This window comes from Cryptotermes secundus, unplaced genomic scaffold (assembly GCF_002891405.2).
Source record: "Cryptotermes secundus unplaced genomic scaffold, Csec_1.0 scaffold73, whole genome shotgun sequence".
Classification (NCBI taxonomy): Eukaryota; Metazoa; Arthropoda; class Insecta; order Blattodea; family Kalotermitidae; genus Cryptotermes; species Cryptotermes secundus.
Window position 1 is genome coordinate 849,232 of NW_019738871.1, and position 26,546 is coordinate 875,777.

The 26,546-nt window shown below is 41.0% G+C and overlaps 2 protein-coding genes across 12 annotated transcripts in view; both read right to left on the bottom strand.

Moving 5' to 3' along the window:
- Positions 1-14,437, bottom strand: part of LOC111871062 (phosphatidylcholine:ceramide cholinephosphotransferase 2) — a 151,409-nt gene extending 136,972 nt beyond the window's left edge. For 2 of the 3 annotated variants that reach the window (XM_023863820.2, XM_033754089.1), the window contains exons 1-2: positions 14,197-14,437; positions 8,806-9,918 (exon numbers count right to left, since the gene is read on the bottom strand). The gene's annotated coding sequence lies outside the window, so the exon portion shown is untranslated. Of the gene's footprint in view, positions 1-8,805; positions 9,930-14,196 lie in introns of all 3 variants that reach the window. The other variant, XM_023863821.2, reaches the window with a different exon arrangement.
- A 5,404-nt stretch (positions 14,438-19,841) lies between these two features.
- The window catches only part of LOC111871052 (acid sphingomyelinase-like phosphodiesterase 3a), a 513,318-nt gene continuing 506,613 nt past the window's right edge, over positions 19,842-26,546 (bottom strand). For all 9 annotated transcript variants that reach the window (XM_023863803.2, XM_033754084.1, XM_023863804.2 and 6 more), the window contains 3 exons: positions 26,308-26,420; positions 24,319-24,497; positions 19,842-22,130 (listed from right to left, as the gene is read on the bottom strand). In XM_023863803.2, coding sequence (XP_023719571.1) covers positions 21,863-22,130; positions 24,319-24,497; positions 26,308-26,420 — 560 coding nt within the window. In that variant the 3' untranslated portion in view covers positions 19,842-21,862. The remainder of the gene's footprint in view (positions 22,131-24,318; positions 24,498-26,307; positions 26,421-26,546) is intronic.

Sequence of the window (26,546 nt, forward strand, 5' to 3'; positions counted from 1 at the left end):
AAGAGTTCAATAATTCCAATTACCAAACCAAACCCCGTCTGTAGTCACTCTACAACGCGATATCTTAACGTGGCTGCGGTAACTGACAGAGTCACATTCCAGTCGAAATCATTTAACGTTCGAGTTGCTGACAGATGTCTCTGGCTCTAGTGCCTCATTAAATATAAAAGAAAACTTATATAAGTACTTAATTATTTTCTGTGAGTTTCAGTACGCCGCTGTCTTTACCTCGTGACTGTATGGCGCCGAATGGTGAATAATGAACTGGAAGGGCCGTGGATGGAAGCCGTCCTGACGTGATTTCAGGTAGGATCCCCGCATTAGCTCGAAATGGTTGAATGAAAAAACGAAACATCTCGGTCACGATAATGTTTCTGGCCGAGATTCGAACCAATCACTTCTACAGCGTTATCACTAGTCCGTGCATCACGCCATCAAGATGTATTGGGGAGTGGAGGCAGACTTATAGCATCAAACACGCCTCAGCAGGGGAAAATAATCCCTGGTATCAATTTTATATGAGGCTGGGCAGGTCCAAGAGACAGTCTGGACGCTGTAGAGCAGAGACTCCTTTACCTTCGCCAAAAATATACCCCCTATTCACTGGTCACACAGTCCGCAGTATAGTCACTATATCGACTGAGCTATTGCGGCTCCAGCTAGTGCTGTGTTATCCACAACAATTCCCATACTAACTTAGATCGGGCCTGTAGAAGCCGGGGACTGACACAGTTACTTAGATAGTTGGTCGTTATGAACAAATTACCCCCGTACGTCAACCCATTGCGCAGCATATCTGGGCCCTCTGGTGACATGCAAACCTAATGAAACACTGTCGTTACAAAAATTAAACAGATTAGGTCTAATAAGGCCACTACAAGGCCTAACACCCTCCGTGTCCCGTTACCGAGGCAACGAAATGTAGCTTTAATATTGCATACCAGAGAGAGAGAGAAAGTAGGAGAAGCGAGACAGAAAATGGGGAACTTGTTACGTGTTTGAGTGCACAAGCACTCAGTGGCTGGCGGGCAGAAGGCCAAAATGGAATGGATTCGTCTCATCTCTGTGCCAACACACAGGGGAGGGGGGGGAGGAAGTAAGTCCACATACCTATTGAAATCTTCATATTGCAGTGAGTTTCAAAAGAAACGTTCCGATATGCGTAAACCTGACCTCTTACCCCTTTAAAAACACGACGGTTATGATATGCAAAACCTGTTTTAATTTTCAGAAAATGTGCACCTGCCGGCATAGTGTATTTATAACTTAAATGATTCTCAGAATAAACGGCGATTATTTCCCTAACGGTCTATTTACAACGGAGACGGCGCACGTTTCCTGTGAAGTACGAACTACATCCCTTAATATTGCTCAGAATAAATCAGCCTTCTCGTATTAAACCCCTGTGCTGTAAAGACCACCAAATTATATTTTCAAACAATCCAATTCACCATTACTGTGGAGAATCTACACGTAAATCCCATGGCCAATGCCTCAAGCCACTGCTTCTAATAACTGTAACGGCCTCGTTTTCAAACTACCCTTATCATGACGAGGGCGAAGCCTAAAAATACCGCGATGGGATTAAGCTTTTTTTCCCCACCCAATAAAATTTCTGTCACTTCTCCATGACTTTCCCTTTTCGCCCACTATTCTACTATTCCTTCTTCTTTCTCTACATGCGTCAAGGGGTTAACGGCTATGTTACGTAACCAACTCCATGGAGCTGAGCCCTTCTTGAGAAGCCCCCAGTTGTGCAGCTACTCAGGAACTTTCCAACATTTTATGGAACCCGAAGGTTCATTACCATGTTCACAAGACCTCTCCCACTGGTCTATCCTGAGCCAGATCAATCTAGTCCATGCATCCATTTTAATATTATCTTCCTACGTACGTCTTGGTCTTCCTAGGGGTATCCTTCTTTCTGGCTTTCCCACCAATATCCTATATGCATTCCTCTTATTCCCATTCGGGCTACATTTCTTGCCCATCTCATCCTCCTTGACTTGATCATTCTAATTATACTCGGCGAAGAGTACAAGTTATGAAGCTGCTCATTATGTAGTTTGTGTTATCTAATAAAGGTACATTTATCTATTGACATAATTATATAAGCAATATGCCATGAAGACATACGGGAGTTGGGGTATAGCTCCACCATTCTCAACCTCAGCACCTGACGGAGGTTGGCGGGCAGCCGGCTTTGTAAACACGGCAATGAATCTTCTTTCGGCTTCCTTGAGGTCCTTGAGTACGTAACGACCTGCCTGCCTCAACCAAAAGGAATGCACCGAACCGTGACGTCAGCAACGAAAACACTTGGTACCAAGGCCATTACTCACGTTCCGTGGGACGGGGCGTGGTGAGACCGAGTCCACTTGGTACGTCGGCCACTATTTGGCTTATTGTACCAGCCCCGGATGCCAGATGTGGAGAAATCGCTTGAATGAGAATTAGCTGGGGAAACAGAAATACTCGAAGAAAACCTGCCCCAGTGCTACTCTGTCGAACAGAAATCTTGCATGACCTGGAATCGAACCCGGGCCGCCGCGGTAGGAAGCCGGCGAATAACTGCCTGAGCTACTAAATCCTTCGTATGACCCGTACTCGAGTGACACCAATAAATTCTTGCTTTCTGTACAAGAAAATCCCGGTCTCACTTCGCATTTTGGAACAGCCTGCAGTTTAATGTTCGAAGTGGTTCTTTGCGCGATTTCATGCCAGATGTTACTATTTCAAAACCATGCAGAAGCACACTCCAGAACGTTTACACAGCTCACAATGAACACTACTGCCAATATCTCCTTCAGCCCCCGATAAGCAAGACATTGCACACCTGTCCTGACAGACACACGAGACACACCGAACTGCGACTTAGAAAACTGCCTACTGCCTGTTTCACGTGGATTTCCTGCTTGGCTTATACTTCTACCCTGAAGATCGACGCGATATGTTCCTCCGAAACGTCAGTTGACTTTCAATGGACGTTATATCCCAGAGGATAAAACTCTTCTGAAGTTCAGCCTTTAAAATAGTAAGACTGCGAGAGTGAGGGACAGACACTACATTTATGGGGCTGGCGGGAGGGCAGATAGAAACACTTTCTGGTTTTGAAGGTTCTCAGGCAGTGCCCGTTCGTCCTTCTGGTAGAGGCACTTTTGTGGCAGCTTTATGAAGCTAAAGGGGCAAAGGTTTAGGGTGTGTACTTTGTTATGAGCAGAGGAAGGAGTTGAGCGGCAGCTTAAACTCTCCTCCGCTCACAACAAAGCCCTTCTTCTACGTAAATAATATATATTATCCAGTCCATACCTCACAGGAAACATTTCGTCACTGCTACAAAGCCCAACCGGTTAATGCTGTTGGGGGAAACAGTCGCTGTTTATCGAGAGAACCATACGGAACACAGATACACTCTGTGGGCAGAATGCAGGGTTTTATTATGTAGCGCCCACTGGGATTTCAAAGTTAAAGGAGCTATTTCTATCTATCCGAAATCAGATATTCTTTTTCTCTCCTCCAGTAATCATATTCCGCTAGGTACGGCTGACGTGATCCTCCAGAGGTAACATTACCTTTCCTTTCCTATCATGCACGATACCAAATTCATATACGTGTATTAGTCAATACCAATCCTGCTAAGCTCCTTTATCTTATCTCTGCCTCCAGGAATAGGGACCGGGATAGCGCAATCGGTATAGAGACTACCTATGGGCTGGACTGCCGAGGGGTCGGAGTTCGAGTCCCGGTAGGGTAAAGCATTTTCTCTTCTCTATGTCGTCCGGACCGGTTCTGGGGCCCACCCAGCCTCCTATCCAATGGGTAACGGGGGCTCTTTTCTCGGGGGTAAAGTGCCCAGGGCGTGAAGCTTACCACTCACCTCCAACCAGTTCCGAAGACACGAATACGTGGATCTATAAAACCACTCCCCATACGCCTTCATAGCGTAGTGCTTAGTTAATTAAGCACAGGGACAGCTTTTACCCCCAGAAATATGAACACACCCCATTCCCTCCTCCGTAGGTATAAAGATGTCGCCGGATTCCAAAATATATTGTTATGTATATGAGTGACTATAACTGACCAGTTATATAAACATGACTCGTGACTACACTTTACAGATCACTGACATATAGACTAGCGTCTTCAGTCTATCACAGTGTCCACTAGCCGTTTACTGGAAACGGATTTTCACACAGTAATTATACAGTCTCACTGAGTTACACTCCAAATCTCACTGTAATTACAGCTCACACAAAATCTTCTCTTTACAGAACGACTTTCAACTAACTCCCAGGCTGTAGGCCATTTCACACCAACCTTCTGGCCTTCTCTTCACAACCTGACTTTCACTGAGCACTCAACTGGTTGCTCCATACCGTCTCGGGTATAATATCTGGGCTCGGACTGCACAGAAAACGCCGTTTCTCCGTTGTTGTTCAATTGTTGCTTATTATGAATCTGCTGCCTAGCAACAGACGTTCCGTTGTTTGTTTCGCGGGCACTGTCTAGAAACGAACGTCGTTTCAGAGCCGTTCCCTAGCAACGGCTCTCTCTGGCTTCACAGTTCTTGATTCGAGCAAATATGCCACAGTATGAAAGCTCTTGGTGTAATCTCTGTTAAAATGAATATTACGAAAACGGGGTATTACGGGGGGAGACAGACTGAACTGGCTCAGGAGAGCCTAATAACCGCTCTTTCCGAACACGGAAATGAATTTTCACATCTCCGAAAAAGTTCGGGAACTTCTTGACTATCTGAGCGACTACCACCGTTTCAAGAAATTAGCGGGGGGAAGGGGGTATTTTGCTTTGTTTATGATCTACTTTTCACTGAAGAGTTCTACGTTCTGGGATCTAACGCCGTGTAGTCCGTTGAAAGTCAACCGACGTTTCCCAGTAACATTACGCAAGCTCTCCTTGCCACTTTCTTCACGTTGGTTTCTTACTTAGCTGTCTTTAAACCTGAAGATGGAAGTGATATGATACTCGGAAACGTCACTTGCCTTTCAAGAGACCAGACGGCGTTACATCCCAGCATAACCACCGCTGTCAGAAGCTCAAATCCTGCATTTTACTATTTGCTTGAAGACGTGCATACGTGGACCACTGTCGCGTGGAACATAAGGTAGTGACAGTCAGACACGTGATTCAAGTTCAGATGTCCTGACTGGTAATGTGTTTGCATTGGGCACTCCCCCCCCCCTCGTGCCAAACAGCCTGCTGTTCGACTGCGAAGGGCCGGTTGAGGTGAGAAACACTGTCATCATTCCAGCAATAAGTGACGCTTGAGAAAACACAACTCCGCGTTGATTTCTGCCTCATTACGCAGTGGGAACATGAAATCGGGACACAGATAAAAAAAAAACGAAAGAAAATCAGGCAAGAACGAACAAATAAAATTTATTTACTCATGATTTCTTCAACGACGCTGCCACTAGCTGTTTCTATGGCGTTGAACTGCGGGAAAATTACCTACTAATGTGTTGGAAAAAGACTGCCTCTGTGGTCTAGTGGTCAGAGTTCTTGGCTACAAATCCAGAGGTCCCGGGTTCCATTTCCGGCGCTACTTCTGAGAAGTAGTGGGTCTGGAACGGGCTCCACTCAGCCTCGTGAGGATAACTGAGGAGCTACTTGAACGGAAAAGCAGCGGCTCCGGTCTAGAAAACCGAAATTAACGACCGTGTGGATCCGTTGCGCTGACCACCCGACACTCTATCCGCAAAAGTTGGCACTAACAAGCGACTACGCTCGGTCGGTATAATTCGCTTGCAGACTACAGGCCACGGAGTTTAATGTGTTGGAAAGGATATGGGAGGAAGCGGTTGTGGCCATATTTGTAGTACAATGTCGGCACTTGGCGCGGTCTAAGGCATTAACTATCTTCGCTCGCTCGAATGCTGGGATCGAGGGTTCGAATCCCACTCGAGGCATGGATGTCTGTGTACGTGTGCTCCTGCGTGTAGGTCGCGGCCTTGCGGCGGGCTGATCACTCATCCAAGGAGACCTACCGTCTGTGAGAAATGATTACAAATCTGAACAAGAGGCCAGGACCCAACAAAGGGCTGTAGAGCCATTTATGAATGACTGAATCTCGGCACTTGCCTATAAGGACTAAAGAAAACCACTTCACTCAGGATAATGGAGTGTCTAGTCCGAGATTCGAACCTAAAACTTCCTAAAAACAAATCAAAAAGTGTTACCACTTCACGCAACTTGGAGAAGAGCTTCATAATTCGTATTCTTCCTTCAGCATCACGCAAGGGACACGAAGGAAATGAAGCGAAGCAGAAGCAGTCCCTGTGCTTAATTAACTAAGCACTATACCATGAAGACGTATGGGGGAGTGCAGGTGCATATCCACCATTCTTCGCTTCCGCGCTAGATAGATGTAAGTAGGCTTCACGCTCCGGTTGCTTTACCGCCGAGGAAATCGTGCTCGGTACCCACTGGAAAAGGGGCTGAGTGGGCCCCAGAGCCGGTATGGACGACGTGGGGTACAGAAAAATCTCACTCCTGACGGGTACCGAACCCCGGCCGTCCAGCCCCTAGCCCCGTCGCTATATTTCAAGGGGAGGGGGAGGCGGGATAGCTCAGTCGGTACAGCTACTGGCTACAGGTTGGACGGCCGAGGGGTCAGAGTCCCAGTCCCGGTAGGGTCAATAATTTTTTCTTCTCCACGTCGTCCAGACCGGCTGTGGGGCCCACCCAGCCCCTTTTCCAATGGGTACCGGGGGCTCTTTCTCTGGGGCGTGAAGCTGACCACTAATCTCCACCTAGTGTCGAGGTCAAGAATGGTGGAGCTATACCTGCATTCCCGTCTTCGTGGCGTGGTGCTTAATTAATTAAGCACAGAAACAACTTTGCCTTTTTACCGCGCTACTCGTCCGGCGGTCCCTAAATGTGAAAACACTGGGTGGAACTGGACAGTACTTAGGCCTCTCTGTCCTTGAAAACTCGATCCAATCTTTTCCACGCCATCCAACTGCAAGTTCCTCAGAGCCTTCTGTTTATTCTTTCCAATCTCCCCCNCCCACATGTATCCGTTAAGCCCTTCAGGCTCTGTAGCAGGACAGTAGTCACTATGCTACAACGAAGGCGTGACAAATGTCGCGACAGAACTGGCCAGCGCCTGATATTCACTTCGGAGCACATCAAACTTCAGTGTACCAATGTCAATGATAAGAAAATCATGCCGATGTTTTCAGCTTGCGCTGTAGACGTGAGACGGAGCAAGTTCGTGTAACGGTAACGCTGGAGTCCCTGGGTTCGACTCTAGGTTGGGACACCGACTATCCTCACTGAGGTCGTCTCGTGATTTTCCACATATGCCGGGATAGTACATCGACTGGGCCAGGCCCCAGCTTCCTTCCACATCCCTTCCAATTCATGATCCATCTATCATCAAAACTCCATACTTTCTTACGGCTATTTTATGATGTTGTCAGTATACAGACTCACGGCTTCGCAAAATAAGCCACGGAAAAGCACACACGAGTGAGCCTTGCTTATTGCCTCGCCTCTCTCTGTCTGGCGGCTGTACTCTACTCAGATTTTCTGCATTCACTATAATCCTGTCCTTACAGGGCATTCCAAAAGAAAGTTCACTTCTCTGTAAGAAACGACAGAGTAAACCCTCGATAATACGGACAGAAGTAAGAAAAATGCTGTGTAAGATTTGAGGTTTTCATGGCGGTGACTATGAAGAATGTCGTCTTCTGGGATGCGGCGCCGTGTTGATATTGTGTAAACCGAAGTTTCGGAGGAACATATCGCCTCTGTCTTCAGGGTATAAAAATCCGCGAGCGAGGAACCAGCGTGAGCAAGCGATAAATGGTGCACAAACGTGAAACTAAGACAGACAAGGATGCGTAAATCTTCCACTGACAAAGCCCAGTCTCAAGTGTTTACATAGATGTAGTAATAAGGACACAGGTGGTCCAGTGAATCAGGTTAGATCTTTGCTGCGGACCCAACAGAGTGTCTCCCACCCCTCACCCAAGGATGGAAACAGGTTCAGTTTCCAAAACGTTGTGATCCCGGAAGATGATCAAAGTAAAACATTTTTGTATCTTTTAACAATTCTTTAAATTGTTAAAAGAGATTTTCTTCTCGAGCGATTCTCCGATTACCGGCCACTTCTTGCTAACCCCATTCGGGCTTCTAAATACTGAGTGATGCTACTTTTTCTTCTGTTGCTCCCATTTGGGGGCATCCGTGAAACGCTTCGTTTTACTTCAGTTTCTTAATCCAAGACCGTCGGTAGGTCTCCTTGGGGGGGGGGGGGATCAGCTAGTAGCAAAGCCGCTACCTAACACAAACATAAAATGCCTTGAGTAGAATTCGAACCCACGACCGCAGTGTTTGAGCGGCCACTGTGATCGGCTAACTAATGCTTACAGACTCCAAATCTAAATTTCTAACCCAGACATACATATCTTTGCGTTTAGGTGGTAAACAGGCTTAGCAAACGTTGAATTCAATAACCTGTACTATCCTCTAACAAAGTGAAGGTGAGGCAATTACCCAATGTCCGTTAAGCGGGTACTATGTAAGGTGAAAACATTAGTGTGATTTTGAAGCGATTTTTCACGTTGTCGTTGGTACACTGAAGATCAGTGTGTCCCTAAATGACCAGTAGAATCGTCAACATCGACCAGGTATACCCAACACTTGCTTCACCTTCTCTTTGTTGGAGGACTGTGTAGTATTAATATTCAGTTTCCATTTGAAGGTTAGCCTCTCTCTGGGTTGACACTCAAACTGTCCTTTAACAAAACACAACACATGTAACACGAGCATACTCACTCAGTGCAGCTGTCAGGTGGGTTGCGGTCCTCTGGAACAAACCGGAGATGATAATTCTATGACGTCCCATGCCTGGTAACACCGCTTAGTTAGATGAAATAAAACGCAACTGTTCACACGGTCCTTCTTCGCAGTCAAGTATGCAACAAAATAGACCTTAGCTCACACCATATTGACTTTCTCTCGCGCACACACACACATTTATTACACACTTTTAACTGAAAATTAAAGTCTGTTCACATAATTCAATCCGCGACTTAAATTGACGCAACAGACGGCAAGTCACGCACAGAATGAATTAAAAGTGATTAATTCATGGTCCATTTGTCACTCGTGTGGTTGATGCAGGAGTTTCACTTTCGGATATAGAAATCTATACAAAATAATCAGTCTTAGCGCACAAAACACGTTAGAATTCATAGCCATGTAGGTAGTTAAACAAGAGTGTATAATTCTTTACAGGAGTACCATGGATATCACGGCACTTATAGGAAAAAAATTACTTCTAGAAAAATGGCAAATTCTTGAATTAATTAAAAAGAACGGGGCCTCTATTCGATATTTTTAAGTTTACCAAATATCCACATATATTTGTTATCCAGTATGTAATGAAGCGAGAACTATTTTAAATTTCCTGTATAAAGTTAGGTGCACCTTTTGCATCTTTAAACACAGACCTAAAAAAAAAGACACCAATACGAAAATCTTAAGGTAACTGGTAGTTTGATAAAACTATCATAACCTCTGAAACAGTTTTAAGACTATTCCAACACAGGTACTTCGCATAACCCCCCTCCCCCCAAATCTATTCTGTATCATGGTCTCGCTTATAACCCATCCCTGAATTCTGTACTAGGAAAACATTTAAATCTGATTTCAGTGCTGAAATGAGCGGAGCATATGTTGCCTTACAACAACTTCGCTTGCGCCAAATTACTTCCATACACTCGGCAAGATCAAGGAAATGAATAAACCAGATGTTATGACAGCCGAAGGGTTTACACTGAAGTCGCAGCAGCCTTCACGCATTCACTAAGCTTCTAAGAAACGCCGATGACGTCTTCAGAGGCCGCACAAGGAACTTGACTCCCTTCAGGGGGTTGCAAACAGCACCTGAAACAAAACTGAAATTAATGTTGTATTTTAGCGTCCTGTTGCACTGATTTTCGTCCATGATATGTATACAGTTGCCGTCTTTTAGTGCACCCAATTTCACTTGTTATTTCACAACATACTTTTTAAATTTTACAATGACATAATGGCAAGCAATCAAATAGATTAACGTAAATGGACCACCTGATGATGGCACTATAGTGCCGAAACATGTTGTGAAATAACAAGTGAAATTGGGTGCACTAAAAGACGGACACTGCATACATATCATGGACGAAAACTGAAATTAAGTATGGAATTAAATGTTATAAAATGTTGAAATAAAGGAAAAGTGTAAGATTTGAGGTTTTCACGGCGGCGACTATGAAGAATGCCGTCTTCTGGGATGTGCCGTGTAGATATTATGTTAACCGACGTTTCGGAGAAACGTATCACTTCCATCTTCAGGGTATATGCAGCCACATGCTCACGCTGGTTCATCTCTCGCGGGATTTCTACTCTGAAAATGGAGGTGATACGTTCCTCCGAAACGTCGGAGGCACTGAGGTCCCTCTATATCGCTTCCTACGACTCGTAGGGCTACGGTGGAGGTACTGGATAAGCGGCGGTCGCTCGGTCGGTATAGTTCGCTTACGGACTAAAGCCACGGCGTATATATATTTTTTTTCTGTGGCGCTACAGCCCCAATTTGGGCCTAGGCCTACCTCCATGAAACTCTCCGTTTCACTTCGGTTTACTAGATCTTACACATTCGGTAGGACTCCTTGGGCGAGTGATCAGCTCGTAGACAAACACAGAAAAACGCACACAAACATCCATGCCCTGAGTGGGATTCGAACCCATGATCCCGGCTTCCGAGGGAGCGAAGACATTGCATGCCTTAGACCGCTCGGCTACCGTGACCGGCCACGGAGTATAATAGTACAGTATATTATAATAGCGTTTCTTCGTGGATAAGAATTTAATACAACCATCCGAACCAGCTTGGCCACTAATTAATTGGGATAATAGGCGTACTGAAACAGACTTCCTACTGGCTCACAAGCCGGGAAACACATTTCGCACGGTACACACGATACCGCTCAACATTGTAACAATATGTTAAGACGCAGCACACATTGCGGAATACTCGGCTCCTTGTGAACCACGCTTTTACGGCGTCTTTTACTCCGCAGACATTCCGAGCGAAGCATAGCTCAAATCCAGGTCCTACCCCAAGCATTCCCACGACCTTCCCCTCCACATACAGCTATCCAGGACCAAGGAAGGTTGTTTACTCGCGTCTCGAGCTACAGGGAAGCATATACCTGCTCCCTGTGCCACACAGGGGACACTGGCTATCCTGAATGAGGGTTTCAGTGGCTTTACTCAGGCCCTGTAAGAGAATGCCGGCACAGAACTTCGATTAGACCGAGATCGCTTCCTTCCCAATTTATTCCAATTCATCACTCAACGCATTCGACGCTATAGTGCGGATACTGACAGTGCTGTAAAACAGATGTAAAAAAAGTAACGGTATCCATGTAAGAGGCCGTGAAAGCCCATACAGTTGTGAGACGTCGAGGCTCCCACATTTTCTCTACAGTCTGCTCACAGATGGCGGTAAGGTTGTAAGCCCTACGCGCCGGCCTCCCTTTACCCCCCAAGAACATTCCTGGTACTCATTTCTGTTAGAGGCTGAGTCGACGCCTGGGCCATAATGCGGCTGGAAGGATTAGGGCAATTATAAAATACAATGACCTCATCGGGGATCGAACCCACAACATTCCGGCTTGTAGATATGTATGTATAAAATTAACGATATAGATGGAACAGGTTGGTGTAGCGGTAAGGCTCTTGACTTCTATTCGGGAGGGGCGGGGTTCGAATCTTCGGTCAAGTTACGGTTATTTTCACCGAGGAATTCCGTGTTTTTCCGTAGTCTCTGCAGACGAATGCCGGGCATTACCTTCAAGCATGATAAATTGGATTCCTTTCTGTTACTCCGTGAAGCGAAAGGTCATTGGATGGCCCGTCTTAATGATTTTAGAAACGTATACCAAAAAGGTTACAGCTCCAATCGATGTGTAGCGCCAGGCACAATTTATTATTATTATTCATTCTCCTTTAGAAATGGGTTTGATTGATGGGAAGGGAATAAGCGAAGTTCCTCACAGTACAAATCTATAAGTTCACACATGCAGGTCACAATTATTAGGCAAAAAATATATTATTCTTAAAATTATCTTAACCAAATGACTTGCACGTCTCATTCATCAAATATCGTAATGGTAGTTTAAATAAAAATCAGCATTCCACGCCGTGTTCAGCTCCATTTAACGAGTGGAGCTACACCTCCATGTGTTCACGTCGTTGTGCTTAACTGGGCATTGGTACAGCTTTATCTTTAAAAATCTGAAAATCAATTCCTTCGGCCCCAAGTATTACGCTTTCAAAATGTTGGTTTAAAATTATGGGGGGGGGGTGACAGTAACAAGATCTCCGGACCCAGTTTAATTATCCATTAATTCAGAGTCTAGTAAAGCACTCTGACGTTTCGGAGACTACCGTTTTCGTTTCCTGCTCAATAAAAAATTGTAAAGTTGTGAACTAAAGCTCATGTTATACCCTGCTGGATGCAATACCAAGCTCGGAACCTCCTCGCCTGCTTCTCCCGTCATGAAACGAACTGCAGAGCCTTTGGTCTGAAAGGCCCTGAATTACATGCACTGCCAGTTGGGCCCTCAGTAGAGAAAAGTGGTTTCATCTATTGATGTGAATATAAGAAAAATCTTGAGCCCCCCAACCCATGAAAATGTCTTAAAATATGATTTAGCAATTTCAAATATAACCGGAATAATAGGCCACATGTATTGAAAATTCTAAGCCTAAGCATCTCACACAGCGTCGTTAAATTAAGTAAGAAGCAGTCACCGTTCTAGGTCAGGTGTGGACAAAATAATGCATTCCAGCCACCGCCGACGTTCCAGAGACCTACGACTTTTTTTTATTTATTTTTGCTGACAGTTACTGCCAACGCAAAAGAAAACAAAAGAAATAAAGCAGCTAGTTCTCTTAAAATAGTATGACCCTACTTGCTTTCAAGTAGTTTATATAGAGGGCACCAAAAACTTCGAATTCAAAATTACACAATGCAGACCCCGCACTTCTGGGAACAATCTGAATTAATACAGACTCTGTGTTAAATCTGTCATATGTCTCTATGTTCGTAACTGTTAACACAAAATGAATGTTCACTACAGAATTCATCTACTGTCGAAATTAAGAATACGTGGAACTAATTTCTACGCCCGCACATGTCTTCATTGTGCGAAGGGTGGTGACAACTTCCTATGCCGAATTTGAATCGCTGGGGAACTCATGTCACTATTTTACATTACCTCTAATATTATAAATTATAAATAAAAAACATGTATTGTAATATAATTTACAACCTACGTAATGAGAACTATGAACAATCGACATTCGTGAACGAAACTTGAGCAATAAACACTAAATTTTTATGTCCATTAATTACAGCGATGAGGCCAAAACGTGTAGAACAAATCACTTCAAAAGGAATTCTTACAATGAGACAGATACGGCAGGCCATGATACTGAACTTGAAATATCCATTCAGTTTGTTATGCTAAATGATGTCATACCGGTAGGTACTACACATGACCGACCATTCAATTCTTCACACATGTGTACTCCTAACACGCCAATGGAATTATCGCGCTGACAAGAGGCGTTTGGGAGGGAAAGTTGTGCAGACACGTGTCAACATTAAGAAGCAAAGTGGGAACACTGTTCACTGCTGCTCTCGTTGTGCCTGAAATTTTCTAGGTTGCCTACTGTTTCCACTAAACAACACTGCAAGAAAACATTCCTCTTGCACAGAATAAAAATGTGTATGTATATTACACTGATGGAACAAAGCGCATTCATACCTGTACGCGGGAAATGAAAACAACTTTTGTTATGTTTATGTTAGTATCAGAACTTAGTGTGATAAGCCAGATTAATGTAGTGTAATATTGAAGGCTACTTCGTTTATGGTGTAAGCTGCAGAAACGAGTTTCAAAGCCCTGGGGCAAAGCATGCCAGGTGATTCCGATATGGGGGGGAAGATAGCAATCACAAGCACCGGTGGTAAACACACTATATACGGATATAACGAACGTGCTGTATTACAATTAATACAATAACGAAGGGAAAAAAAGCACACGTACGTATAACACTGATTTCAAACATGCCAATCTCACGGCAATAATTTCAAAACCTCACACGACTTACCTTCGAGACTGCCACACATCAGCAGTTACATCACCTTCCACTGCCACTGTTGATGGAACAGCTTAAGGTCACCTAACTCTGACACGGGTCTTGATTTTAGATGAAACTTCATTTTTCACAATGCGCAATAAGCTTCTACAAAGCTAACAAAAACAAAAACCTGGTATACAAAAACAGCATCAACTCTTCTCACTCAACCCGCGTTCTGCTTCGCCCGATCCAAGCACCTTGGAGACTGCTTCCGATATATCGAAATCCCAAGTGATAGAGTGCTTCCATCTAATGACACTAGGATAAACTTTAATAACAGGGCAGAAACATGGCGTCCAACCCGACGTAGATTACGAGAGTCATCTACTATGCACTTTATAAAACAGAAAAGCACAAATCGATCTGAATAAATCGACTTCACCAACACGTCGATTCAAACGGAGCCAGAATAATTTTCTGTGCAGTTTGTTCCAAGAAAACTCTGAATTTTATGCCGCAAATTGTTGAAAATACCTGTTTCTTCTTCACTATAATTCTGTGATCTAACAAGGAATTACGACAAACGGGACAGAAAACTGTCGATAGTTGAGGTGGGCAGGAACTTCAATCATTAGCGGTAGATGGCAGGATGAATTATTAATTTATGGTTGTGAACAACAGAGTTTATCATAGCGTTTAACATTATAAAACTGGTGGATCCGATTACTTTCTCTATCCTTCGCCTTCTACAAAGATAAGAAATCGCACACTGATCTCTGATGTTTTAATAACTACCCTTCCTGTAATAGCAAGGGATATGTTCCCACTTATGAGCAGAGTACAAAACTAACGTTCATGACCATATGCGGCAGAATTGAATTGGTGCATGCATTGGTTCAGCAAGCCCCTGTTAGCCTAGCATCACACTGTTCATACATTAAAAGTACCATTAACACTTGAGTACACATGGTTGCCATCACCACAGTAGCAGAAGATTTGTCTCAAACAATAAAAGTTAATCTAACAATTTGGAAATTCTCACACAGTTACATGTTTGTTGGAAGTTTTGGAACACAAGCTGCTGCCCACTTGGATGATACAAGTTTGGAATAATTTCCATTAATGTACTCTGTTCAATTTTTTCTGATCTCTTACAATGAATATTAATATATTGACAATATTTTTACAACTATTTTCACATGTCACCTATAAAGTGATAAGAAAGTTCTTCGAAATAAGGAAATCAGATGCTCAGCTTCCTTCCACATATGGTCTCTGCTTTTAACTATATATACTATAGGACAAACTGTTTGAAATCTCTTTTATTACCTTGTTCTTTGTGTGATGAATCATCATTGATGACTGAATGATGATTGTATGACTTTTAATTTGTGTAATATTGTGAACCTTTTTCAGAATTGTGTCAGCTGTTTGTTTATTATATGGTGTGTGCAGCCTTCATCCTATGTAAACACACCATGATATTATTCCTTAAACAGTACTTTCTTTTCATCTGACACTGTTCCTCATACTTCCTGTGTCTTACTGTGTTATTATTCCTGACAATAATCTCACTAAAACTTGCTCACTGAATACATTGCTAGTAATTCTGAGTATGTGCAATCACAGGAACAGCTAATCTGAATGTTCAAGATGACACATGGTATTCTTAGTGCCTTCTATTGCTCTCTCATAGAAGATGTTAGTAAACAGAGATTACCTTATTCATGTGAACTCTGCAGCATACTGTGCTCCATAAAATTCTGAATAGGACACATGTAAGAGTATGTTACTCTAATTGTAGGTTAGCACAATTGTGAATAAGAGTGTATTAATAAAATTTGTAGATTAGATCAATAGTTGAGCAGAGAACATTTTCTGCTAGTAATACGGCAACTATATGGAACACATTTCAGAGCAAAATTTGTTAATATAATTTATTAGCTTACCATGATTAACAGATTACCATGTACACTGATACACAAAGACATGATTCAACACTTCAACTTCAACTTCAACACATCAAATATTGTTACAATACAAAATGGATAAATCACAAAATTATGTAAATTTACATGTAAGCGCATATAAAACATTTCTCAGTTTTATAGGTATTGTGTACTAAGTAATTCAGTGGAAGTGACTTAGTTTTAGTTTACGTAGTATATTAGGTTTAGAAAAAATTAATTGTTAGTTATCCAACTAGTTTTAATTGTAATTAAGTTCTGAGTTACCCAGTCTTTAATTAATAAATAAAGTAGGTATTGTGGAGATGGGCAGTAAAGAGAGGGCAGTAACTGGTAAGAGTGATCTGAAAAAAACCATTTTAGGTTTATTCCGTAGAAGATATTTGATTTTTCACTTTGCATAAATAATGCCCAAAATTCACACATCCCTTTGAAAATTAAGCTGTTTGGTATATATATATATATATATATATATATATACATGAACTTAGACAGCATCCCATCTTGTCTACTCCAGATTTTTCAATAGTAATAGGAAAATTATAGGGATGATGGCATTCCTCCAAATAGTCATGAAATTTCTGATTAAAAGTTATGATTGATATTATGTCAGTCTATTATAAATTTTGTATTTTAATTATGTAATTTATAATCTTATTACTTATTAGCGATGTACTCATTGACACCGTTCCTGCTAACAGTCTCAAATTGAAGGACATTTAACTTATATTTATGTAATTTGTATTCTTATTAATTTTTTGATTAGATTGTTATTGTGCAGAATCACTGTATTTGACTTGTTCCATATCCTATGGTGTCTACCTGTATCTGGATTTTACGGAATGTAAATAAATTGAATTGAATTGAATTAGAAAAAATATGCACAGGATAACAGTTCTGGTTATTGCCTCCAGATAACATAAAAACTTCTGTTTAATTACCTCATAAACTGCAAAGTTTATGGGAAAGGTAAAGTAGGATGAAATACACACTTCATTTTTCTCTACAAGTTTTGTTTGCATTAATCTGAATGTAACATTTTTCAATCCAACAATTATTTAGTGACATGCACCTCATATGAAATCTCAGTTATTGTTGTCCGACTTTTAACGAAACTGAAATACGTATGTTAACAAATTTTGGTAAAATTCCCCAGTATAAAATTGTATTAACATTTGTTTAAGTGTTTTAGAATCGTTATACAACATGGTAACCAATATATTTTTGCAGAACACATAAAAATGGAAACTTGCTTGAGCAATGTCTTGTCTGGCACATACAGTATATGAGGCAAGAGGTCTAAACACAAACACAGTCATCTATTAAGTCAGCTCATGGATATGAGAGGGAAAGAATCCTGAAGGATCTAGGGAAAAAGACAAAACATTGGAATTGCTAAAGTAGAAATGAGACAGAACAGCCATTTTCATTGCTTTAAAATCAATAGTAGCTGTTAATGTATAATATTAGATTAGATTCTTCAATACTATAGGCACTCTTAAAAATTAGGCAGTCCAATGCCAGCATGTTACCACAGACGCTTTTGATTTTATCTCAGAGTCATACACGTGGAATCTGTGATGATACTGGAGCAGGTTCATCTAAATACTTCAGTTTTCCACTTTTACATCACTTCCTCTTAAGTGTGTGACACGTTTAACCAGCCACTGCATTATCACAACTTTGGTCCACAGTTGGGGTTTAACCTCTGTCTTGGCAATTAGGTGTACCAAGTTAACTTACTTTCTTATTTATTACAGACAGTGTAAGCCATATGTTACTAAACATGGCATTAATGTACACAGTGAATAGGTAAATACATTATTGGAAATGAACTGGATTAAACTATCTTAAGACAGGATCCAATGGCAAGCTTCAGCAATGACAGTGTGTTCTTATACAATCGAATGTCTTGGGCAGCAGAATATTTATTGACTGTTTTAGGGTAAAGAGTATAATGGGAAAGAGTTCTAGTTGTATAAAGCACGGGTCAGTAGTGTGTGACATAAATTTGTGGCTTGAAATCAGTATTTTAGTACTGTAATCTTTATCCCCTTTACCCTTGGTCCAAGTGAACATAAAGTGAAATGTTGTTGCTGGTTGGAGGAAAACAGATGAGTTCAGTGAAACAAGCAACATAAATAATGCTCATTCTCCTTTCTGGTGATGCTGTAATCATAACATGGAAGCTTAAAATAACTAGCTTGCATTAATATACAGGGCATTTTTTATCATCTGACACTTTAAAATCTGTGTTGTTGTTGTTGTTGTTTATTAGAGAGGGTGGGTTTCCCCATGCACTTAGACCAGATATTGGTCCATTGTGTGTTCCCCTATGATATTCTACCAGCCTCTATACCCTACCGGTACTGGTGCGTGCCATCAGTCCCGACTTAGCCAGCGAGTTCGGCCTCTACTGGCTCAGTGGTATCTCGATGCTTCCCCCATCTACCAGAGGTGTTAGAGACTATTGTTGGGCGAGAAATGTCCTGAATTTGGCTCAGAGGTCCCCTTAGGACATGAGGTTCTTTTATGTGCTGCAAAGCTACAACACGGGACCCACGGCTTAAAGTCCCTCCCGGAGGACTTGTTCCCTGAATTTTTTTGCCCTTAAAAATTCCACGACCTCCGCCGGGTTTGAACCTGCGTACCTTGAGTCACGAGGTGGGAACGTTACCCCTAGACTACGGAGGCCGCTTAAAATCTATGTAACTTATATTTATTGAATTACACTGTACGAAACTTTCATAAATTGTTATACATTTCTTAAAAATTTATTTTGCTACACTAGTTCATGTTCCATGTGTTGTCCCCAAAGATTGTGAACTTTATACAACTGCAGAGCAAAATTATTAGAGTTTCTGTAACCATTCAAGTGGAAGAGTGCTTCATTGGAGAGCTGTGTGACAATCATGACACCAGACTTTCCTCCAGTATCACATTTTTCTTCCTCACAAAAGTGTTAATATTTTGCTGTTCCATCTTCTGACAATGGCTGACTCAGCTGAATTTTTTATGGGAGCAATGAGAAGTCATTATGACAAATATTCCATGCAGTGCTGGTTGAGTCCCCAATTTGTTGTGCTAAATTTCTCACACTTTCTCTTGGATTTGCTGTTTTTGCCTCCTTTGCAGTGCAACTTCTGCCATGCAAACAGATGCACTATATTTACATCCCTTCACATGTTTATCACCGACACTTCCTGTTTCTTTGAACTGTGTAACAGACTGATAGATGGTGTATCTTGGCTGTGCAACACCAACAGAAAACTCGCAAGGATACTGTCTGTCCACAGCAACAAAACGAATACCATCAGAAGAGTATGGGGCTGTGATGTCAAACACATTCTGGTCTGTCATATGTGACACCATCTTGTCATTCAGTTCAGTGTTGCCAATGGCAACAAACAAATTTCCCAAGTTTGTAGAATGATCTGTAATAGTTCCACACAGTAGCATTCAATAACAAAGAAGCTATACAAATCTTTGGGTTTTCGGACTTTATCCATCGTCCTGGTTTTTAAGATAACTAAGAAAAACACGACGTTTCGGAAACTGGATCTGTTTCCGTCCTCAGGTGAGGATCCAACAGAATAGGTGTTTTCCCTCATCTGAGGACGGAAACAGACCCAGTTTCCGAAACGTCGTGTTTTTCTTAGTTATCTAGTTACCCAATATCTCTGTGTGTTATACACCATCGTCAGCATCCTATAGTAACTACTTATACAAATCTTGATGCGTCATATGATAAAAGCATTCTGCACATTAATCAAAATGTGCTGAAATATGTCTTAAATTTTCAGTGAAAGAAGCAACTATGGTTGGTCAGCATCTACAAGAGAGATAAAGGACCATAATTAGGAAGGTGGGGAAGTTTTGAATGCTTGAATTATCAGTGAATGTGATTCATATATAAAAGAGACTCCCTAAACTGATAATAGATTGGATGTCACTTGGGTAAAAGAATGAGAGAAGGCAATGTGATGCAGACACTGTGAACTGAAAGCTGCTGTTAGAATAAAATCACTTTATTGGTATTGAACAGACACTGAACATCTCCATAGAATTGTTTAATATACTATTTAATATAATAACATAGTTGGGCTAGAGGCCATGAGTTCGGTCACCACAAGTCTCCACTGCAAATATTTATATTTCTCAAACAACGACCTGGCCACATTTGTCCTCCAGATGACTTGCAGTGCTCCTGTATTTGAAACAACTATATGAAGTCAAGACATTAATATAGTTCACAAGACGATCGACAGAGAGCAGCAGAACAGCAGCTTTAAATAGACCCCTCTGGTGTGACTTTTATGAACTGTTTGTAGCCAGGAGCAACTGATTATACTGGTAATGCTGCAAGCTGGAAAGCATAGTAGTTCAAGCTAGGGGTGAACATAATTGTATACATATTCTGGACTTCCATGAACACCTACCAGAATTTAAACACACAACAGCATCTGTTGTTATGAGACATGGATACTATATAATGAAAAACATTCACGGCCAAATTTAGAGTCTCTTTATGAGTAAATGAGTGAATGCAGACAATGCAAATAAAACTTGCAATCATCACGATAGTGGAAAATGTATTTACAGCTCAGGCTTCAAAAATGTATCAGATAAACATACTTTTTATACAAAAATATATATTACACTGAAAATAGCAGCCCAGTCATGGAGTCATAAGTCAGTTTTCCTTCGCTATAATTTGACACTTACTGTATCCAACTTTGCAGGAAACATAACGTCAAGAAGCAAATTTTGAACAGTCACATGCATCTGACAGGACAGGATGAGAAGAGAATTATGTGAACTTAAATCCATGAACATGCTATTACAGATATCGCAAATAAAAAATAATTTACCCATCTCATTGCATGGGAATATTAAATTCTGCATTTTCTCAGGGCATTCACTGCACTTCACATTTTAGTATAAAACATCTGAGTGCATTCAAACATTTGCCTTAAAGGCACCAGATAGCAAAGTCATGGTATAACTTTCTGCACTGTAAAAAAGCCTACATAAAAAAAGGACTTAAATAATGGCTTGAAAATAAGGCAAATCACTAAATACGAATCATTCATCATAGTTACAGATGTGTTCCATATAAAATTTTTATAACCGTCCAGATTCATAGTTGGTTCAAGGTGAGAAGAATTTTTATTTTATATCTGATTGGTTTCTAGAGTCAGTCTTTTGGACAAACCACAAATAAACCTATATTTGCGATTGCCAAATTTGGAGTTGTTGCTGATTAAAGTTGTTGTATCATTTTGTGCAAGATCAGTGATGATTAAAATTGTAACATAATGTTACAGGAACAGTGAGCTAGGTTACACTGACAAGTAAAACTCTGCCCCTATTCCATTCCAGAGATGGAACCTCATGAAGCAGGGACACTCTTAATAGAATGGCTCTTGTGATAATATTGGATACTTCTTTTCTCATCTCGGTGTTTACAAGAACTGCTGGTGAGTATGACAGTCAAGTACAGAAATCTTTATTTTGATGATACTGGCCCTGCTGTCAATGTTAGACACATAATTCCAAGAGGAACTTATTTTATTGTTTTCATGGACTGACACCAGCAGTACTGGTTCCTGCACTTTTATTCATAATTTTGTTTGTTCTTGTTATTGTTACTGTTATTATTATTATTAAAAAATGTGCCTCAACAACTTCACCTGGCATATCTCTAGGACTTTTGGACAAGTGTGTTATCAAGAGTAATTCAGAGCTCCAACAGATGGCATCAGGACTGACTGAGCCGAAGCATGCCCCAGTACCACAAGCGGCAGAATCAGGAGGCTCCAGTGGATACCAAGTGCAATCACCCCTGCAGACGCAAGGGCACTGGCTGCAGTTTCTAGGCAACTGTGGAACTCTGGGTAGTCAAGCCTAGTGATGGCACAATAATGTGTATGTGCACAGCTGGCATCACATCCTTCTGTGCTGTGATAAAATTTCACAGAATTGGCTCGGTAATATCTGCAACACAAAATGAAATAACTGACTCGGTGTGAAATGGTTGCCTGAAAGTTGACCCCCACGAACAGAGAGAACAGCTTGATGAGGTCATCTTAACTTGGTACTGTTAAGTTGTCTAAGAAAGAAAGGTTGAGCTAAGCCAGATTTATAGAACATACTGGGATAGACGGGCAAGCATACATGCACAACCCCACCTCCCCAACACATACACACAAGAATCTCATACAAAACTGCAGGGCTGTGAACTCTCCCCAAAATAGGTCATTTGTGACTCCAAGACATCAAAAGGAGGAGGTTCAAAGTAAAGTATTTCCTTTGAAGATACATGGGGAATTGGAGGTATAGATTCATGCACTTTTAACATCAGTATTAAGTAGAGGTGAGTGGTCAGCTTCAACCACGGCCTGCTTTTGCCTCAAAGATAGATCATCTATAACCATTATACAGAAGGAGAAAAGAGGCCCAGAAGTTGGTTGCGCTTGGTGGCAAAGAGAAAACATCTTGTTCCTGCCTACACTCAGATTGAGATGAAGATAAAATGGATTGCAGAGAAATGAGTCATAAAGCCATGAGTTCACCTAAGTACCCCATCAAGGAAACACTGCCTTCATTGAAAGCATGGGACTACTGAAGAGTTAACTCAGGAAGGGAACATGGATACAGGATAGACTGAAGGAAGTAGCAATGTAAGGTCTAGTATTGCTCACTACCACTACTACTACTACTACTACTACTAAATCAATATGCTGTGAGAATGTAGGCTTGCCGGAAGTAAGAGATGAAATTAGATTTGTTTTTTGGTGATTGTGATTATCAATTGGGTTCTTTTGTAGCGGTGACTTTCTGCAATATCTGACTGATCAGAGCAGACTCCGCATCTGTAGTTGGGTGTGCAATTCAATTTCTCTTCATCATTTGTCTCTAGGATGAGGGTATACTATTAAATGGCTTTCTGACAGTTAGAATGTGAAGGTGTGGGATGAATTCAAGTGCCTCAGGATAATGTCCAGTCACAGGTTCTCTGAACATGAACCTTTGGAGTCCATGAAAGGTGGGGAATAACTAGACCAGCTGTTCAACTACCAGATTCTCAAATGAGTGTGATCAATGGAATTAGTTTGCTTCTAGGAAGTTGGAGAAACCAGATCATTGTATGAAACAGTAATTTATTATATTCTGTATTTAATTTATTTCATCTTACTGGTTTAATATTATTTCAGTCTGAAAAAAAGGACAATGTTACCAAGGTTCATGAAATTTTCAATGGGGCTTGTAAAGGTATAACCACTGGACAGCAAGAACATGAGTAGCCAGACACAATGGGTCACCACATTAAGGACATCTTCCTACATTAGTGTACATAATCATAAAAGATGATTTGATAACTGAAGTTTCTCTTGCATGATTTATGGAAGTAAAACTGAAAGTGAATTGATACGGATTAGGGAGGAAACTGCTGTGGCATGTTTTATACTATTATAACAGCTTCATGGTCACCCATTCAAGGAGTCCTACGGAGTGTGTAAGATCTAGAAAAACTGAAGGGAACGGAGAAGTTCATGGAGGTAGGCCTAGGCCCACTGGGGCTGTAGTGCCAAAGGAAAAAAATGGCTTCATGGAAAATGGTTTTGGAAAACCATGGAATATAAATGTGATGTTAATGCTTGAGAGTTCTATCTATATTTCATCTGGTGTAAAAATATGTTGGAAATTATGTTATAGAAGGATCTTATGGAGACTAAAATAAAACCAGCATTTCAAAGTCAAAATTTCTGTTATGATGCACAATAAGATTGTGTGCATGGTGCATGCTATGAGCTTCGTCATACTCACAAGAATGCATGTTATGTCTACTTGACTGTAATTGATGTAAATTGTAAATTTGTAAATTGATGAAATTTATTACATATGAGTTTAATATTAGGATGTTTTAACTCTTCTTGTCTTCAGAGTCCAGGAGATTAAAATGCTGTTTAGAACTCTGTTATTTTTAAGTTACTTTATGCCCTGCAGGCGGAACATAGATTTAGGGTGTACTGAGAAAAAAAAAGTACTGGATGTTTGGAGAGCACGAAAATGATGCAAGGGCCTTTGCAATTTGTGATGGTAACCTGATGTTAAATCATTAAATGCAGTTTGTTTCATGTGAGTTGGAATCAGCTGAAACAGTTCTTCTCATATAGCACACCTGGAAAAAAGTGCTGATCCTTCCTGCACTCCAAAGCTCTCCACCAGATTATGCAGCTCAGAAGCTGACACCTCATTCAAGCCATAATAATCAGTGAGGTTGTACTCTGGCAGCCACTCTGCTGCATTCCGCAGGTTGGCTGCATTGAGGTCCAGATAATACTGCCTGTAGTCCAGCACCTGTTTCAGTGAATCAAAACAAACCAAGATGTTCATCTATTTCTCTTTCTTTCCATGGGTTATTTTACAACTGTTTTTGAGTATTAAGCCTTCATATTTATAGCCTCAGATGGTAGGATGGATGGTGAACTGGAAAGGACTTGGAGAAAATGAGTCAGCATTATCAAGGTGTATTATCTCGAAATCTTTCTGGAGGGACTGAGGAAAGCCATGAAAACCTCTGTCAAGATAGCTGGTGTCCTGGCTCAGGATCAAAGAGAGCAACTCTTGACTGTAAGTCTAGAGCTTTATTTCTAGGCCAGCCTGTTTGGTGCTCAACTGTCATTAGTGCAAGGCCTCGGACAATTCGAATCATTAGGTAGATTGCTATCAAAGCATTCCTGATAACAAGGAGTGGCATGATAATGTTCATTTTAGCTGGAATGTATTATATAAGATAGAGAGCATGATGGGCCCTCTTCATCATGAAGTAAATAAGTAAATACTTATACTTGTACTTATAGCAAGAACATAAAGGAAAGCCATAGAAACTTGATAATACCGGAATGGAAAACTAAACTTGTTTCACTCTTTACATGTACTACAGAATCACTGATTGTTTTCATTCTGTGGGCTGATATTTAAAATTATGGAGGGGCTACTTTATGATACATAAGTGGGAAAAGTCACACTGAACTCCCATACAAGGGACATATGCCCAACTAGTGAGTACATACATGTGACAGGTGGCATGTAAGTACATAAGAAAATACCAAATTCGTATAATGAAACATCTTTGCAGCTGATAATAAACATATGTTATACATGCATGCCGCAAAAGGAAAATAATGCGGAACAGAGAGAGTGAGAGCTTTGTTCTCAAACAAACGTATTTTTGTGTAAACAACGATAATGCAATAAAACTAAAATATATTGACTTAAGATCTAGTGCAGTGCGACAGTTTCAAAAAGTGAACAGTTGCCTGAAGATGGCCAAGTAAGCTGAAAAATGTAACAATTGATGTGATTTTAGTGTTATTTTAAATTAAAAGGAGATTGTGAACAGTTTTAAGTTGCATTAAAGACAGAGGCGAAGAAGTGAGTGATGCATCAATGCAACAGGATGCTCAAATATAATAGAATAATGTCAGAATTACAGCCTTCCAAATGAGATATTTTATGCATTATTATAGAGCGCACATGTTCAACGTGTCGATCGCAGGACGAATTTTGGTTGATCTCATAGGCCTATAAGGAAATTATACGTGAAAAGCATTTTTTCTGTTCTTAACTAACAAGGTAAATCTGTACTTTCAATATATGTTGCTTTTACAACAAACATCATGTGTCGTGTTATTTTTACCAATATTTTTGCTTAAAGTGAGGTACGACCATAGGAGGGGGTGGTAGATCACTGGCAGTTTTGACACTAAAAAGTCGATCACAACCTGTTTGAAGTTGGACATGCCTGTTATAGAGGCTGGGGGAGAGTGAATGGGGAACTGCAGTGTAAGAACCAGTCCAGATAAAGTAGCCCATCCATAATTTTAAATATCAGCCATAGAATGAAAAAATCCATAATTCTGTAATACTTGTAAAGACTCAAACGTGTGTAATCTTCCGTTCCTACATTATCAAGTTTCCATGGCTTTAATTTCATGTTTTTTTTTCTTTTCTTATCATACCGTTAAATTAGCTGTTATTTGCAGTCTTCTTCTGACTTATTCATTTCATACTTTATCCATACTTTATTCCAAACAATGAAGTTAATACTTTAAACAAATTAACTAACAAAAAACCTGTGTCATTAACAAACAAACAGTCTGCTTACCTGGCCAGTGTCTGTGTCAAACTTATAAAGTCGCAACCCTGGATTGTTGGCACCACTTGGAGTCCTCTTGGGCGAAACAGCAGGGGCGATGAAAATCCACGATACCGGGTGACCTGGGAACATTTGACATGGAGATCATGAATATACGTAGAAATTTCTTACGAAACATTCCTTGCATATTGAAACTAATGAATATGACAACAAAATAAAAGTTTGGTATCACAATGATGCTTTCTCAA